Source organism: Amblyraja radiata, chromosome 40 (assembly GCF_010909765.2).
Source record: "Amblyraja radiata isolate CabotCenter1 chromosome 40, sAmbRad1.1.pri, whole genome shotgun sequence".
NCBI classification, from domain to species: Eukaryota; Metazoa; Chordata; class Chondrichthyes; order Rajiformes; family Rajidae; genus Amblyraja; species Amblyraja radiata.
The window spans coordinates 1,221,399-1,236,298 of NC_045995.1; the positions used below are offsets into that span (position 1 = coordinate 1,221,399).

Here is a 14,900-nt window from a genome sequence, read left to right on the forward strand (position 1 = left end):
TTCCCCACCAACAACTCTCCAGTCTCACCCTCCAATGGACCAACGTTCACCTTAGCCACCCTTTTTCTTTTTATATAGCTATAAAAACTCTTACTATTAGTTTTTATGTTGTTCGCTAAATTCCTTTCATAGTCTATTTTCCCCGTCTTAATTAATCTCTTAGTTATTTTTTGCTGACCTTTAAATGCTTCCCAATCCTCTACCCTCCCACTATCTCTGGCTACCTTATATGCCCTTGCCTTCAGCCGAATACTATCCTTTATAGTTTTACTGAGCCATGGCTGACTGTTCTTACCCTTACCCCTTTTTTTCTTCATAGGAATAAATTTTTCTTGAAGGTTATACAGTAGATCCTTAAACGTACACCACTGCTCATGTACCGTCTTATTCTTGAGTCTGCTATCCCAGTCAACTTTGATCAGCTCAGTCCTCATACCTTCATAATCCCCCTTATTTAGACTAAGCACCCTAGCCTGAGTTTCAACCTGCTCCCCTTCTATTTGAATATGGAATTCGACCATATTGTGGTCACTTGTTCCCAACGAGTCCCTAACTATGACATTTTTAATTAATCCTGCTTCATTACACAGGACCAGATCCAAGATTGCCTCCCCCCTTGTCGGTTCTGTGACATACTGTTCTAGGAACCCGTCTCTAATACATTCTATAAACTCTTCCTCTAGTCTACCCTGCCCAGTTTGGTCTGCCCAATTAATATGAAAATTGAAGTCCCCCATGATTACAGCAGTTCCCTTTTTACATGCGTCAACTATTTGCAGATTTATGTTCTGACTAACAGCGTCACAGCTATTTGGAGGTCTATAAATTACACCCACTAGTGTTTTTTTCCCCTTGTTATTCTCTATCTGTACCCAAGCTGTTTCACTATCCTGATCCTTCAACGCACTATCCTTCCTCTCTATTGCCGTTATTCCCTCCCTTATTAAAAGGGCCACCCCTCCTCCCTTTCTTTCCTGTCTATCTTTTCTAATTGTCGAGTACCCCTCTATATTTAACTCCCAGTCCTGATCCCCTTGCAGCCATGTCTCCGTAATGGCCACGATATCATAACTATATATACTTAATTGCACCGTTAATTCATTTATCTTATTTCGAATACTCCGTGCATTTAGATAAAGCACTTTCAGATGATTTTTACTACCCTTCCTTTCCGTTTTTGCCCCTTTTACATCTAGAGCTTTATCTTCACACATTCTGGATCCTCCTGTCACATTTTGATTTACCGCTTCCCCACTGATACCCTGCTCTATTTCCTCTACCCCTGCCGTTATTACCCCCCTTGATACCTCCCCCCCGCTACTTAGTTTAAAGACCTCTCTACTGCCCTAGTTATATGATTTGCCAGGACCCCAGTCCCAGCACCGTTCAGGTGAAGTCCGTCCTTACAGAACAGATCCCCCCTGTCCCAGTACTGGTGCCAGTGGCCCAAGAAACCAAACCCATTTTTCCCACACCAGTCTTTGAGCCACGCATTCAGCTTTTTAATTTTACGTACCCTCGCCGATTTGGCCCGTGGCTCAGGTAGCAATCCGGAGATCAGTACCCTCGAGGTTCTGCTTTTTAATTTATTCCCTAACTGCTCAAACTCCTTCAGCAGATCCTCCTTCCTCGTCCTTCCTATGTCATTGGTCCCCACATGGACCACGACCACTGGATCCTCCCCCTCCCTCTGCAAATTTCTCTCCAGCATCGCAGAGATATCCTTAACCCTAGCACCGGGTAGGCAACACAGCCTTCGGGACATGTTCTGCTGGCCGCAGAGAACCTTATCTACCCCCCGAATAATACTATCCCCTATCACAACGGCATCTCTTCTAACTCCCCCCTCTTGAATGGCCCCCTGATCCACGGTGCTGCAGCCAGGTTGCTCATCCCTCCCACAGCCCCTGATCCCGTCCTCACATTGAGTAAGAGCCTCGGTCATGCTCGTCAGGGACAAGGGCTGTGGCTCCTGCCGCATCTCCTCCTGGTTCCCCCTACCTGCCTCGCTTATGGCCACACCTTCCTTTCCTTGCTCACTAACTACTGAATTAGTTAAACTGGTCGGTGTGACCATCCCCTGGCACAAAACATCCAGGTAATACTCCCCCTCCCTGATGTACCGCAGCGTATGAAGTTGGGTCTCCAGGTACGCTTTGCAACATACCTACTATATGATCTTTGATCTGGACTACACTTCTTCCCACCTTATAGCGCTGCTCTATAATCATTGACAGAGACGAGGCTGCAACCAAAGATGGGAACTTTGGCTGCAACTGAATATCAAACAGGGTCACGTGTGAGGAGGCGGGTCCGATTGGCGGAGGGAGCGGTCTGTCCGAGGGGCGGGGCTACCACTCGACCAATAGGATGCGGTCACCGGCGGCGGGGACGCGGCTCTGATTGGTCGTGGTTATGAGGGGGCGGGATTGTCTCCCATTGGCCGCTGGCGCTGCCCGTCAGTGGGAGGGGCGGGACCTGGTCGCCGGTCACGTGAGGCGGGACGATGCGTCGCCGCGAACGACGGGAGGAGGGAGGCCCCGCTCAGCGCCAGGAGCTCAGGTGGGAGCAACCGCCGCCGCCGCTCGGCCCCGCGTCCTTTCACCACCCGCTCCTCCCTTCCCCAGCGCCATCCTGCGGCCGGCGACCCGAGGAGCTGGAGCCCGAGGCGTGCGGGCAGTGAGGAGCGGGGGTTGTAAGTGAGTGAGGAAGGAGAGGCAGTCTGGGCGCCCTCTGGTCCTCCGAGTGTAGTGTCTCTGGTCCTCTGAGTGCAGCGTCTCTGGTCCTCCGAGTGCAGCGTCTCTGGTCCTCCGAGTGCAGTGCCCCCTGGCGGCGGGAGTCCGTGACGCACCGTCTTTGTCCCACTGTTTGCAGCGCCACCTGGCGGCGGGAGGGTTGAGTTTAATTTAGTGTCACGTGTACCGAGGTTCAGTGAATAGCTTTGTTGTTGCTAACCAGTCAGCGGAAAGACAGCACGTGATCACAATCGATCCGTCCACAGTGTACGGATACGGGATGAAGAGAATAACGTTGAGTGTAAGACTTGTGTGACTCCAGTGCGGAGACAAGGTTTCTCCCTGTATAAGGTCAAAAGTGATAGCAGCAGAATTAGGCCATTCGGCCCATCAAGTCTATTCCGCCATTCAATCATGGCTGATCTATTTCTTCCTCCTAACACTAGCAATGTTACAAAATTTTGAGATTTAAAAAATCAAGTCTGCAATTTATCCCATCAGATAAAGCATAAAAAGAAGTTTAATTTGACACCTAATTCACTTTCATATCTCAAGTATTTAAAAAGTTATGGACATTTTCATACTCGGAAATTAGCATCTTGTTCCCTATTGATTTTCTATGGACATAACAAAAAAGCTGTGATCGTGGACAGTCAAAAGCCCATAACTTTCTTAAAAAATAAGAGAACTGAATGAAATTTTCAGTTATCATAGATTGAACCATTCTGAAACAAATATAAAATAATCTTACTTGGATGACCTGGAATTAAAGCATATAATTAGTTAGTTACCCAATTGTAGCTAATTTCAAACTTCAATTACTAGATCTAAACATCTATCCATTTCTTAATAAATGATTAACATTTTTAAATAGCTTAAGTGTCCAAATAATATTCACAAATAATTCACAATAAAACATGATTTTTAAATCTTATTTACATTAATTTATAGACCAAATGGAAGGAATTTAGTGTTCAATTGCTGTAAATTAAAGTCCATTTAAATCAGCTTTCTAGTGGGATTCTGTGAACGCGCTGGTTTAGAACGTTCACATTGCGGTAGATTTGTACCCCCAAATGCCCAGAAAAATACTGCGGGATATAATGGGCCCAAAATTAGCTACTCGCAATATTAAACTTTGTATAAAGGGATCTTATGAAGCCCTTTTTAATGTAAAAATAAACAGCTTACCTTCTGTTGTCTGCTCTATGAGACCCTGCCGTTTGCCGGTGGTCGCGGGTTTAAAGGTTAATTTTTGAACTACTATAATAATAAGCTAAATAAAGCCTTTAAAACTAATAATAGCTGAAGCGACGTAATCTTCCTGCGATTTTTCATTAATAATTAACCAGGCTGAACATCCTCGATTGGAACAGCCTAGAGAAAATCGCGTTTTAAACCCGTCCCCCTCTAAACGGCGCCAAAATCGCGCACACCCGCAGCGACAGATTTTCAGCGACGCTTCAGGTACGCTTTGCAACATACCTACTAACACCATTCTCCTGACTTCTCCCCGTAACCACTGACACCCGTATCTTGGTACACGGAACGGTAATGAGCCAATATTAAGAGAAGGGGAGGTGCAACGAGACATGGGTGTTCCTGTACATCAGTCACTGAAAGTACGCATGCAGGTGCAGCGGGCAGTAAAGAAAGCTAATGGCAAGTTGGCCTTCATTGCGAGAGGATTTGAGTTTAGGAGGTCCTACTGCAGCTGTACAGGGCACTGGTGAGACCGCACCTGGAGTATTGTGTGTAATTTTGGTCTGCTAATTTGAGGAAGGACATTCTTGCTATTGAGGGAGTGCAGCGTAGGTTCACTAGGTTAATTCCCGCAGTAGACAACCGCACTCGCCGCCCCACCCAGAGGCCACCGGCCAACTCCACCGGGCGCCGGTGAAAGCCGAGCACCAGCCATCAACGGGGAGGGACACAAAACCCTGCAGCAACTCAGCGGGACAGGCAGCATCTCCGGAGAAAAGGAATTGGTGACGTTTCAGATCGAGACCCTTCTCCAGAGATGTTGCCTGACCCGCCGAGCCACCGCAGCATCCCGTGTGCATCCCCACCGATGATCGGCGCTCGGCTCCCGCCGGCACCGAGGTGACCAACCGACAGCCACTGGACAAGGCAAGAAGTGCAGCCGACGGTCCCCGGCCCGCCCAGGAATAGACCCCCTGGGAGCTGGAGCAGAGCCGAGCGCTGGCTGCAAGTCCAGGGCCACCATCGCATAGGGCCGGCGCCCCACCAGTCCAGGGCTGCAGACCAACCCGGTGGGACAGGCAGAACCGAGCTGGAGCCAGTGCCTGCCCTCCCCACGCCAGCTGCAAGCCCGGGGCCACCACCGCCCCGCCAGCTCAGGGCCAACCCGGACACTCCCGGACAGGGACGGGACACCCGGGAGGGGACGGGGAAGTTCGGTATTCTGACTGGGAAGGTCCAGCAGCAACTCAACGGAGCATGCAGTGCCAGAGACCCGGGCCCAACCACGGGCGAAACGCAGAACTGCACCCACACAGCAGCACAGCCGCCCAGAATGTTTATAGCGAGTGACCTATGACCTGGGCATGCGCAGTCAGAATACCGAACTCGCTTATTCACTGGATGTTTTCAAGACTAGATTTTTAAGTTAGATTTAGCTCTAAGGCTGATGGAATCAAGGGATATGGGGAAAACACAGGAACAGAGTATTTAGATTCTGGATGGTCAGCCGTGGTCATATTGAATGGCGGTGCTGGTTCGAAGGGCTGAATGGCCGACTCCTGCACCTATTGCCTGTTACCTTCTCCCAACTAACAATGATCTATTCTACATTTTCCTTGAACCCCATTCCCTTTGTCCTGTTTTCACTCCTTACACTTCGTTATCTCCGTATTTCCCATCGGACTGAAGAAGGATCTCGACCCGAAACATCACGCATCCCCTCTCTCCACAGAAGCTGCCCGACCCGCTGAGTGACTCCAGCACTGTGTGACCTTCTTCCCATGATGCATGCTGCGCCCCCCCCCCCCCCCCATGTGACTCTGCGCAATGGCAGGGTGCGTGGCCAGCAGTCCCCCTCGGATTGGTGGTGACGTCAATGCGCTGATCATGCAGCACCCCCCTTCTCCCACTTGCTTCCTCATCCCCTCCCATCTCCCCCTCCCACAACTCCCCTCCCCCTCCCGCTCTCCCCTCATAACCCCTCTCCCTTCTCCCCCTCCCCTCACTTCCACTGTCCTTTCGCCACTTCCCCCCCTTGCCTCCTCACCGCCTCTCCCCTCCTACCCACCTCGTATCTCCCCCAGTCACCTCCTCCCACCCTCCACCTTACCCCCCCCCCCCCCCGCTCCCCTCCCCCCCCGCTCCCCCCCCCGCTCCCCTCCCCCCCCCCCCCTTCAAGCACCAGAAATGTTCTCGTGTTAGTAATGTCCTGTTTGCCAGCTTGTTGACCCTCTGTGTTCCCCTCCTGCAGGGTTGAGGAGCCATTGCTGTGGACGGAGAGACGGGGATGTGAGCGGCCATTGAGGGCGGCCAGGGTGCTGGTGAGACCCCCCACCCCTCCCCATCTGCTCGGTGTGCGACCTAAGCTTCAGTGGAGGACCACATGACGGGGCACAACAAGGAGAAGCGTTATAAGTGCGACGTGTGTGGCAAAGCCTGGCAGTACCCGAGCGAGCTGGAGGTCCACCAGCGGGTGCACACAGGAGAACGTCCCTTTGATTGCTCCGACTGCGGCAAGAGCTTTACCTGTTTGTCGGTGCTGCGGGTGCACCGGCAGGTGCACACGGAAGAACGCCCCTTTGAATGCTCCAACTGCAGCAAGAGCTTCAAGACGGCACATGAACTGGAGAGACACCGGCGAGTGCATACGGGCGAGAAGCCCTATGGCTGCTCCACCTGCGGGACGAGCTTTGCCTGGTTGTCGGGGCTGCGGGAGCATCAGTGGGTACACATGGGCGAGAAGCCCCATGGCTGCTCCACCTGTGGCAAGAGCTTTGGCCAGTTGTGGAGGCTGCGGGAGCACCGGCAGGTGCACAGCAGCGAGCAGCCCTTCTCCTGCTCCGCCTGCGGCAAAGGCTTCAAGTCGTGCAAGACCCTGAAGGTGCACAGGCGCCTGCACACCGGGGAGCGGCCCTACACCTGCAGCGAGTGTGGAAAGAGCTTCACCCAGTCCAGCACCCTGCTGTCCCACCAGCACACCCACACCGGGGAGCGGCCCTACACCTGCAGCGACTGTGGCAAGGGCTTCAACCATTCCAGCAACCTGCTGGCCCACCAGCGCACCCACACCGGGGAGCGCCCCTTCACCTGCACCCAGTGCAGCAAGAGTTTCACCCAGTCCAGCAGCCTGCTGTCCCACCAGCGCACCCACACCGGCGAGCGCCCCTACACCTGCAGCGACTGCGGCAAGGGCTTCATCTGCTCCAACAGCCTGCTGTCCCACCAGCGGGTGCACGACAGCGACCGTCCCTTCCCCAGCCCGATGTGTGGAGAGCGCTTTTCCATGGCCTCCCATGCCTTGTCTCACCAGCGCGTGCACACCAGTGGCCAGCCCTACGACTGCCCGTACTGCGGTGAGTCGTTTGACAGCTCGCGGGGGTTGCGGCAGCACCGGCGGGCACACGCCGGCGAGCAGCTGCACCCACTGCGGCAAGAGTTTCAAGAGAGCACGGGGGCTGCGGGAGAACCAGTGGATACACACCAGAGAGAAACCCTTTGAGAGCACTGAATGTGGCGAGGGTTTCGCCCGCATGTCCAGCTTGTGGCAGCACCAGTGTGCCCACAGCGGTGAGCGTCCCTTTCCCTGCCCGTCCTGTGGTAACGGCTTCACCCGCCTTGACCACCCGCTGGAGCACCGGCGAGTCCACACTGGCCAGCGCCCCATCACCTGCCCGCTCTGTGGCAAGGCCTTTGCCCGCTTCTCCAGCCTGCTGGCACACCGCGACGTGGATAGGCACTGTTTAGGTAGACACAAAATGCTGGAAGGAATGGGTAATGTTTCCTTCTTCAGTAAGACCCTCTTCAGTCTCGACCCAAAACATCACCAATTCTTTCTACCCAGAGAAGCTGCCTGTCCCGCTGTGTTACTCCTGCATTTTGTGTCCTTTTTTGAAAACCAGCATCTGCAGTTCCTTGTTTTTAAACCATTCTGGTTAACCATCTCTGCACCTTCCCCAAAGCCTCCACATCAGTACTGTAATGAAGTGACCAGAACTGTAGGCAATACTCCAAATGCTACCTGACCAATGTCCCTTAAAACTGCACATATACATTCCTCTCTCTTTATCTCACACCCTGTTATCTCCTTATTTTCTCTCGCCTCTGTCACTTACTCCACTCACCTGCCAATCATCCCCTCATCTGTTAACATCGTGCCAGTCTGAAGAAGGGTCCCGACCCACAAATCTTCTGGGATTTTTTGAAGATGTAACGAGGAAAATGTACAAGGGAGAGCCAGTGGATGTAGTGTACCTGGACTTTCAGAAAGCATTTGATAAGGTCCCATATAGGTGATTAATGGGCAAAATTAGGGCACATGGTATTGGGGGTAGAGTGCTGACATGGATAGAGAAGTGGTTGGCAGACAGGAAACAAAGAGTAGGGATTAACGGGTCCCTTTCAGAATGGCAGGCAGTGACTAGTGGGGTACCGCAAGGCTCGGTGCTGGGATCGCAGCTATTTACAACATACATCAATGATTTGGATGAAGCGATTCGTAGTAACATTAGCAAATTTGCAGATGACACAAAGCTGGGTTGCAGTGTGAATTGTGAGGAGGATGCTATGAGAATGCAGGGTGACTTGGACAGGTTGGGGTGGTGGGCAGATGCATGGCTGATGAAGTTTAATGCGGATAAATGAGAGGTTATCCACTTTGGTAGCAAAAACAGGAAGGCAGATTACTATCTAAATGGCGTCAAGTTGGGAAAGGGGGAAGTTCAACGGGATCTAGGGGATCCTTGTTCATCAGTCTATGAAAGTAAGCATGTAGGTACAGCAGGCAGTGAAGAGAGCGAATGGCATGTTGGCCTTTATAACAAGAGGAATCGAATATAGGAGCAAACAGGTCATTCTGCAGTTGTACAGAGACCTAGTGAGACGACACCTGGCGTATTGTGTGCAGTTTTGGTCCCCTAATTTGGGGAAGGCCATTCTTGCTATTAAGGGAGTGCAGCGTAGGTTTACAAGATTATTTCCTGGGATGGCGGGACTGTCATATGCTGAGAGAATGGAGCAGCTGGGCTTGTACACTCTGGAGTTTAGAAGGATGAGAGGGTATCTCATTGAAACATATAAGATTGTTAAGGGTTTGGGCACGCCAGAGGCAGGAAACATGTCCCCGAAGTTGGGGGAGTCCAGAACCAGGGGCCACAGTTTAGGAATAAGGAGTAAGCCATTTAGAACGGAGACGAGGAAACACTTTTTCTCACAGAGAGTGTGTCTGTGGAATTCTCTGCCTCAGAGGGCGGTGGAGGCAGGCTCTCTGGATGCTTTCAAGAGAGAGCTAGATAGCGGTCTTAAAAATAAGAAGTCGGGGGATATCGGGAGAAGGCACCTCATATTTGGCTTGGGCAGCTTCAATGTGATCAAGGCTGATTGGGGATGATCAGCCATGATCACATTGAATGGCGGTGCTGGCTCGAAGGGCCGAATGGCCTACTCCTGCATCTATTGTCTATTATGCTGAAGGCACAATTGCATATATTGTTTATAAGAAATGAGGCAAAGAGCCATGTGAGCCGTTAGGAGAGAGGTTCAAATCAGATCAGCTGTGTTCTTATTGAAAGGTGGGATTGAATTGAATTGAATTGATTTTATTAGGGACAGTGCATATTAATAAACATTTGCATGTAATATGCAAGATTGTAGCCAGTAGCTAATTTCCATCTTTAGTCCCACACAAGGTAAACACATCCCAAACAAGGTAAAAACAAAAGACAAAAACAAAAACAAAACAAACAATATGGTTTAGCCTGCAGTCATAACATAGAATAAATAACAAATACTCAACACAGTTTAAAGTCCCAAAGTCATTGTCTCTTCCCTCCTTGCTTTCCCTCTGCGCTGAGGCAATCCTCAGCGCGTGCCGTCCTTGTTAGGCTAAGGGGCGACTTCTCTGCTGATTAATATGGTTGAATAAAAGCCTCAGACAAGTAAATTAAATGAATGGAGTAACTCGGCAAGGCAGATTAGAAGTCTGAAGAAGGTCTCAAACCGAAACCACACATTCCTTCTCTCCAGAATTACTGCCTGTCCTGCTGAGTTAATGACATTTCTGTCCTAGGCCTCCTCCACTGTGAGAGTGAGGCACAGAGCAAATTGGAGGAACAGCACCTCATATTTGGCTTGGGCAGCTTACACTCCAGCAGTATGAATAGTGCCGTCCCTAACCTTTGCTTTCCCTCTATCTCCACCCCAACCCCCTTCCTAGTTCTCCGACCAGTCTGACTGACCCGTGATTAAATGTTATCACTGTGAGTTTCGTTATCACCTTCTCCCAATTAACAATTATCTATTCTACATTTTCCTTGATCCCTAACCCCTTCTATGTCTCGTTTTCACACCTTACACTTCCTTATCTCTGTGTCTCCCTCTCCCCTACTCTCAGACTGAAGAAGGGTCTCGACCAGGAACGTCACCCATTCTTTCTCTCCAGAGATGCTGCCTGTCCTGCTGAGTTACTCCAGCACTTTATTTTACAAATTATATTAATATTTGTATTAAGATGTATTAAGATTGTATTAATATTTGTATGAAGATGAATTTCAGTCTCCATTAATTAAATATTATTAATGTATCGGATGCATGTGTAGCTGTGGTCGGGGCTTGGGATTGAACCTGCCGCACTGAGTGGGGTGGGGGAGGGGCCTGGGGGGGGGGGCCGGGGCGGGCACCGCCTGAGCTGAGATTCAGGGCGCTGGAGATTCAGGGCGGTGCCGCGCCGATGGGCCCCGTCCCCAACCGCTGTCAATCACCGGGCAGCTTCGTCACAGCTCTCCTGCTGTCACGTCACCGCCCGGAGTCGCGTCCTTTGCGCGTGCACGTCACGCAGTTCCCTCCCCCGGACATGCGGGTCCAATCCCGCGCGCAGGCGCAGCGCGTCTCCGTTGCTCTAGAAACCAAAGATCCGCTACAGGATCTTCGCTAGAAACATAGAAACCTGGTGCAGGAGGAGGCCATTCGGCCCTTCGAGCCAGCACCGCCATTCATTGTGATCATGGCTGATCGTCCCCTATCAATAACCCGTGCCTGCCTTCTCCCCATATCCCTTGACTCCACTCGCCCCTAGAGCTCTATCTAACTCTCTCTTAATCCATCCAGTGACTTGGCCTCCACTGCCCTCTGTGGCAGGGAATTCCACAAATTCACAACTCTCTGGGTGAAAACTTTTTTTCTCACCTCAGTCTCAAATGATCTCCCCTTTATTCTTAAACTGTGGCCCCTGGTTCTGGACTCGCCCAACATTGGAAACATTTTCCTGCATCTAGCTTGTCCAGTCCTTTTGTAATGTTATATGTTTCTATAAGATACCCCCTCATCCTTCTAAACTCCAGTGAATACAAGCCTAGTCTTTTCAATCTTTCCTCTTATGACAGTCCCGCCATCCCAGGGATCAATCTCGTGAACCTAAGCTGCACTGCCTCAATCACAAGTATGTAAGTACATTTTATTTATATACCACGTTTAAATCAACTCGCGTTGAAACCAAAGTTCTTTACATAAAATAAATAATTAAGTTTCTGTACATCCATAGAAAAATTAAAAGAAAGAAAAATGGCACAACACACCATAGAATTCAACATGAACGTCCCCCCACAACAGAATCAAAATTTTCCACTGTGGGGAAAGGCATCAGAAAGTTAAGTCCTCTTCCTCTGTGAATCACCCGAGGTCGGGGCCAATTTGTGGCCTCCGCAGCCAGTCCGATGTTTTCAGGCCCTCTTGCCAGAAAGCTGGAACTCTGGCATCGGGTGAAACACTCCTCAGCGGTTTGGAATGTCTGGAACGGCCTCTTCCTCCCTGGAGACCGCGGATCCTGAAGTCCTCCGGCCGCGCTGGTTGGAGCTCCGACTCTGGCGACCGCGGATCCCAGGCTCCACGGTGTCTTAAATCCAGCGCCACCCGCGGCTGGACGCCCGCAGCCACAGCTCCTCGAATGTTGGAGACGGAGGTCACAGCACTCCGGAGCTTACCGCACGGCGACCTGTAAGGCATCGCCCGCTCCGTGATGGTGTCCCGGCGCTGCTCCGCCGTCGAAGCTGTAGCCCTGGCCGGTCCCGACAGGAAACGCCGCTCCAGTCCGATGGTAGGCCGCGAGGAAGTGGCGAAGAAGCAGCTCGGAGGCAAGCCGCCTCTCCGACCAGGTAGGGACTAGGAAATAAAGTTTTCCCCTTCCCCTCCCCCACCCACCACATAAAAGACCTCCAACTAACATTTGTTTTTTTTTTAACAGGACTAAAAATAAAAAAGGGTGAAAGGGTGGACTGCAGGCAGAGCAGCCTTACACAACAGCGCCCCACTCCTGCAGTCTGCCATTCTTCAGAAGAGAGGGGGAGACTAAGAGAGAAGGACAGAGGGGGGAGGGGGGGAGATGGAGAGAGAGAGGGGAGGGAGAAGGGGGAGGGAGAGAGAGATAGACAGAGATAGACAGACAGAGAGGGGAGAAAGAGAAAGGGGAGAGGGAGAGGGAGAGAGTGGGGGGGAGAGAGAGAGGATGTCCTTCCTCAAATTAGGAGACAAGGATGTCCTTCCTCAAATTAGGAGACCAAAACTGGACACAATACTCCAGAGCCCTATACAACTGCAGAAGAACCTCTTTACTCCTATACTGAAACCCTCTTGTTATGAAGGCCAACGTTCCATTAGCTTTCTTCACTGCCTGCTGTACCTGCACGCCAACCTTCAGTGACCAGTGTACAAGGACGCCCAGGTCTCGCTGTACCTCCCCCTTACCTAACCTAACCCCATTCTGCATCTGTATCTTTGACTATAGTCACCATCACTGGTTGTTGCAAACGTATCCTACACCCACTAGGGACAATTTTTACATTCTCCAAGCCAATTAACCTACAAACCTGTACGTCTTTGGAATGTGGTAGAAAAGAGGAGATCTCAGGGAAACCCCACGCAGGTCACAGGGAGAACGTGCAAACTCCGTACAGACAGCGCCCGTAGTCGGGATCGAACCCGGGTCTCCAGCGCTGCATTTTATTGTAGTGCATCAACTCTATCGCTGCGCCACCGTGAATCCCCGGGGAGAGTGGCGCCGTTTGTCAACCGAGTCCCCGCTCAATGAAGGGGTTCCTGCAGCTGCAGCCGCCCAGTGACACCCCGAGTTTATGCCGTGGGGATGTTCATACTAGGAGCACAGAATTCAGAGTGACTCCGAGGATCCTCCAGTGCTTCTACGCAGCGGCTGTGGAAAGCATCTTGTCCGGGAATATTACCATCTGGTTTAGGAATTGCTCTGCCCAGGACAAGAAGGGTCTGCAGACAGTAGTGCGTTCAGCCGCACTATGGGAACTTCACCCCCCCCCCCCCCCCCGCAGGAACTATACATCAGGAGGTGCAACTCCAGAGCCAACAATATCATGAGAGACCCCTTCCAGCTATGCAACGATCTGTTCCAGCTGCTACGGTCAGGCAAACGCCTCCGTTGCCATGCGGTGAGAACGGAGAGGTTGAGACGGAGTTTCTTCCCAGAGGCCATTCGGACTGTAAACGCCTATCTCACCGGGGACTAACTACTGAACGTTTTTCCCTTCCATTATTTATTATGTAAAAGAATATGTGTGTTTATGATTGTGTTTATAGTTTGGTTGTTTGTCTTTTTGCACAAAGTCCGCGAGCATTGCCACTTTTCATTACACTGCACATCTCGTATGTGTATGTGACAAATAAACTTGATTTGACGACTTGAATTAGGCAAGTCGGCCCATCTAGTCTACTCCACCATTTAATCATGGTTAGACACAAAATGCTGGAGTAACTCAGCAGGACTGGCAGCATCTCTGGAGAGAAGGAATGGGTGACGTTTCGGGTCGAGACCCTTCTACAGGCTGGTTAGGGATAAGGGAAACGAGAGATATAGATGATGATTTTTGTCAGACTCAATCATGGCTGATCTATCTCTCCCTCTCAACCCCATTCTCCTGCCTTCTCCCCATAGCCCTAGCATCCATACGAATGAAGAACCTGACAATCTCCACTTTAAAAAATACCTAATGACAGCTGCCTGCGGCAATGAATCTCACAGATTCACCACCCTCCAGCTCAAGAAATTCCTCTTCTCCACTCTAAAGGTGCATCCTTTAATTCTGAAATTGTGCCCTCTGGTCCTAGACCCTCTCACTAGTGGAGACATCTTCTCCACATCCACTCTATCCAGGCCTTTCACTATTTGATGTGGTCTGGGGGGTGTAGAGAGGGTTTGGGAGAGACGGGGTGGGATGTGTAGGGTGAAGAGGGTTCAGGAGGGGGAGGATGGTGTGTAGAGGGTGAAGAGGGGGTTCAGGAGGGGGAGGATGGGGTGTGGAAGGTGAAGAGGGTTCAGGAGGGGGGTGGAGGGTGGAGGGTGGAGGGTGAAGAGGGGGTTCAGGAGGGGGAGGATGGGGTGAGGGGGAGGAGAGGGTTCAGGAGGGGGATGTGGGATGTGGAGAGTGAAGAAAGGGTTCAGGATGGGGGGTGGGGTGTGGAGGGTGAAGAGAGGGTTCAGAATGGGGGTAATGGGGCGTGCAGGGTGAAGAGAGGGTTCAGGAGGGGAAGATGCGGTGAAGAGGGTTCAGGAGGGTGAGGATGGGGTGGGGGTTCAGGAGGGGAGGATGTGTGGAGGATGCCGAGTGGGTTCAGGGGGGTGAGGATCGGGTGAGGAGAGGGTTCAGGGGAGGGTGAGAGGTGGAGGGTGAAGAGAAGGTTCAGGAGGGTGGAGTGGGGAGGGTTCAGGAGTTTGTGGAGGGTGTCGAGGGGGCTCAGCAGGGTGGGGACAGAGTGGGTGGGTGACAGCATGGTGCCAGATGGGGTGACTGTGGGAAATGTGAGGCCATCCTCGCCAGCAGACAATGAAGCAGCAATGCTGTATTGTGTGAATGTGTTTTGTACTATTATACAATTATCCCGATGCCTTGCTGTAGAAGCACCAGTATTAGATAGCATTTATTGACATAAATAAGGAATAATATTGTA

At 51.3% G+C, this 14,900-nt stretch overlaps 1 protein-coding gene across 1 annotated transcript; it reads left to right on the forward strand.

Annotated features, from left to right (window-relative positions):
- Positions 1 to 6,321: 6,321 nt before the first annotated feature.
- LOC116967568 (zinc finger protein 391-like) lies at positions 6,322 to 6,921 on the forward strand (the record flags this gene model as incomplete). Its single annotated transcript, XM_033014186.1, has 2 exons — positions 6,322 to 6,329; positions 6,366 to 6,921. Coding segments are annotated over exons 1-2 (564 nt in total), but the record flags the coding sequence as incomplete, so codon positions are not given.
- Between the last annotated feature and the right edge of the window lie 7,979 nt (positions 6,922 to 14,900).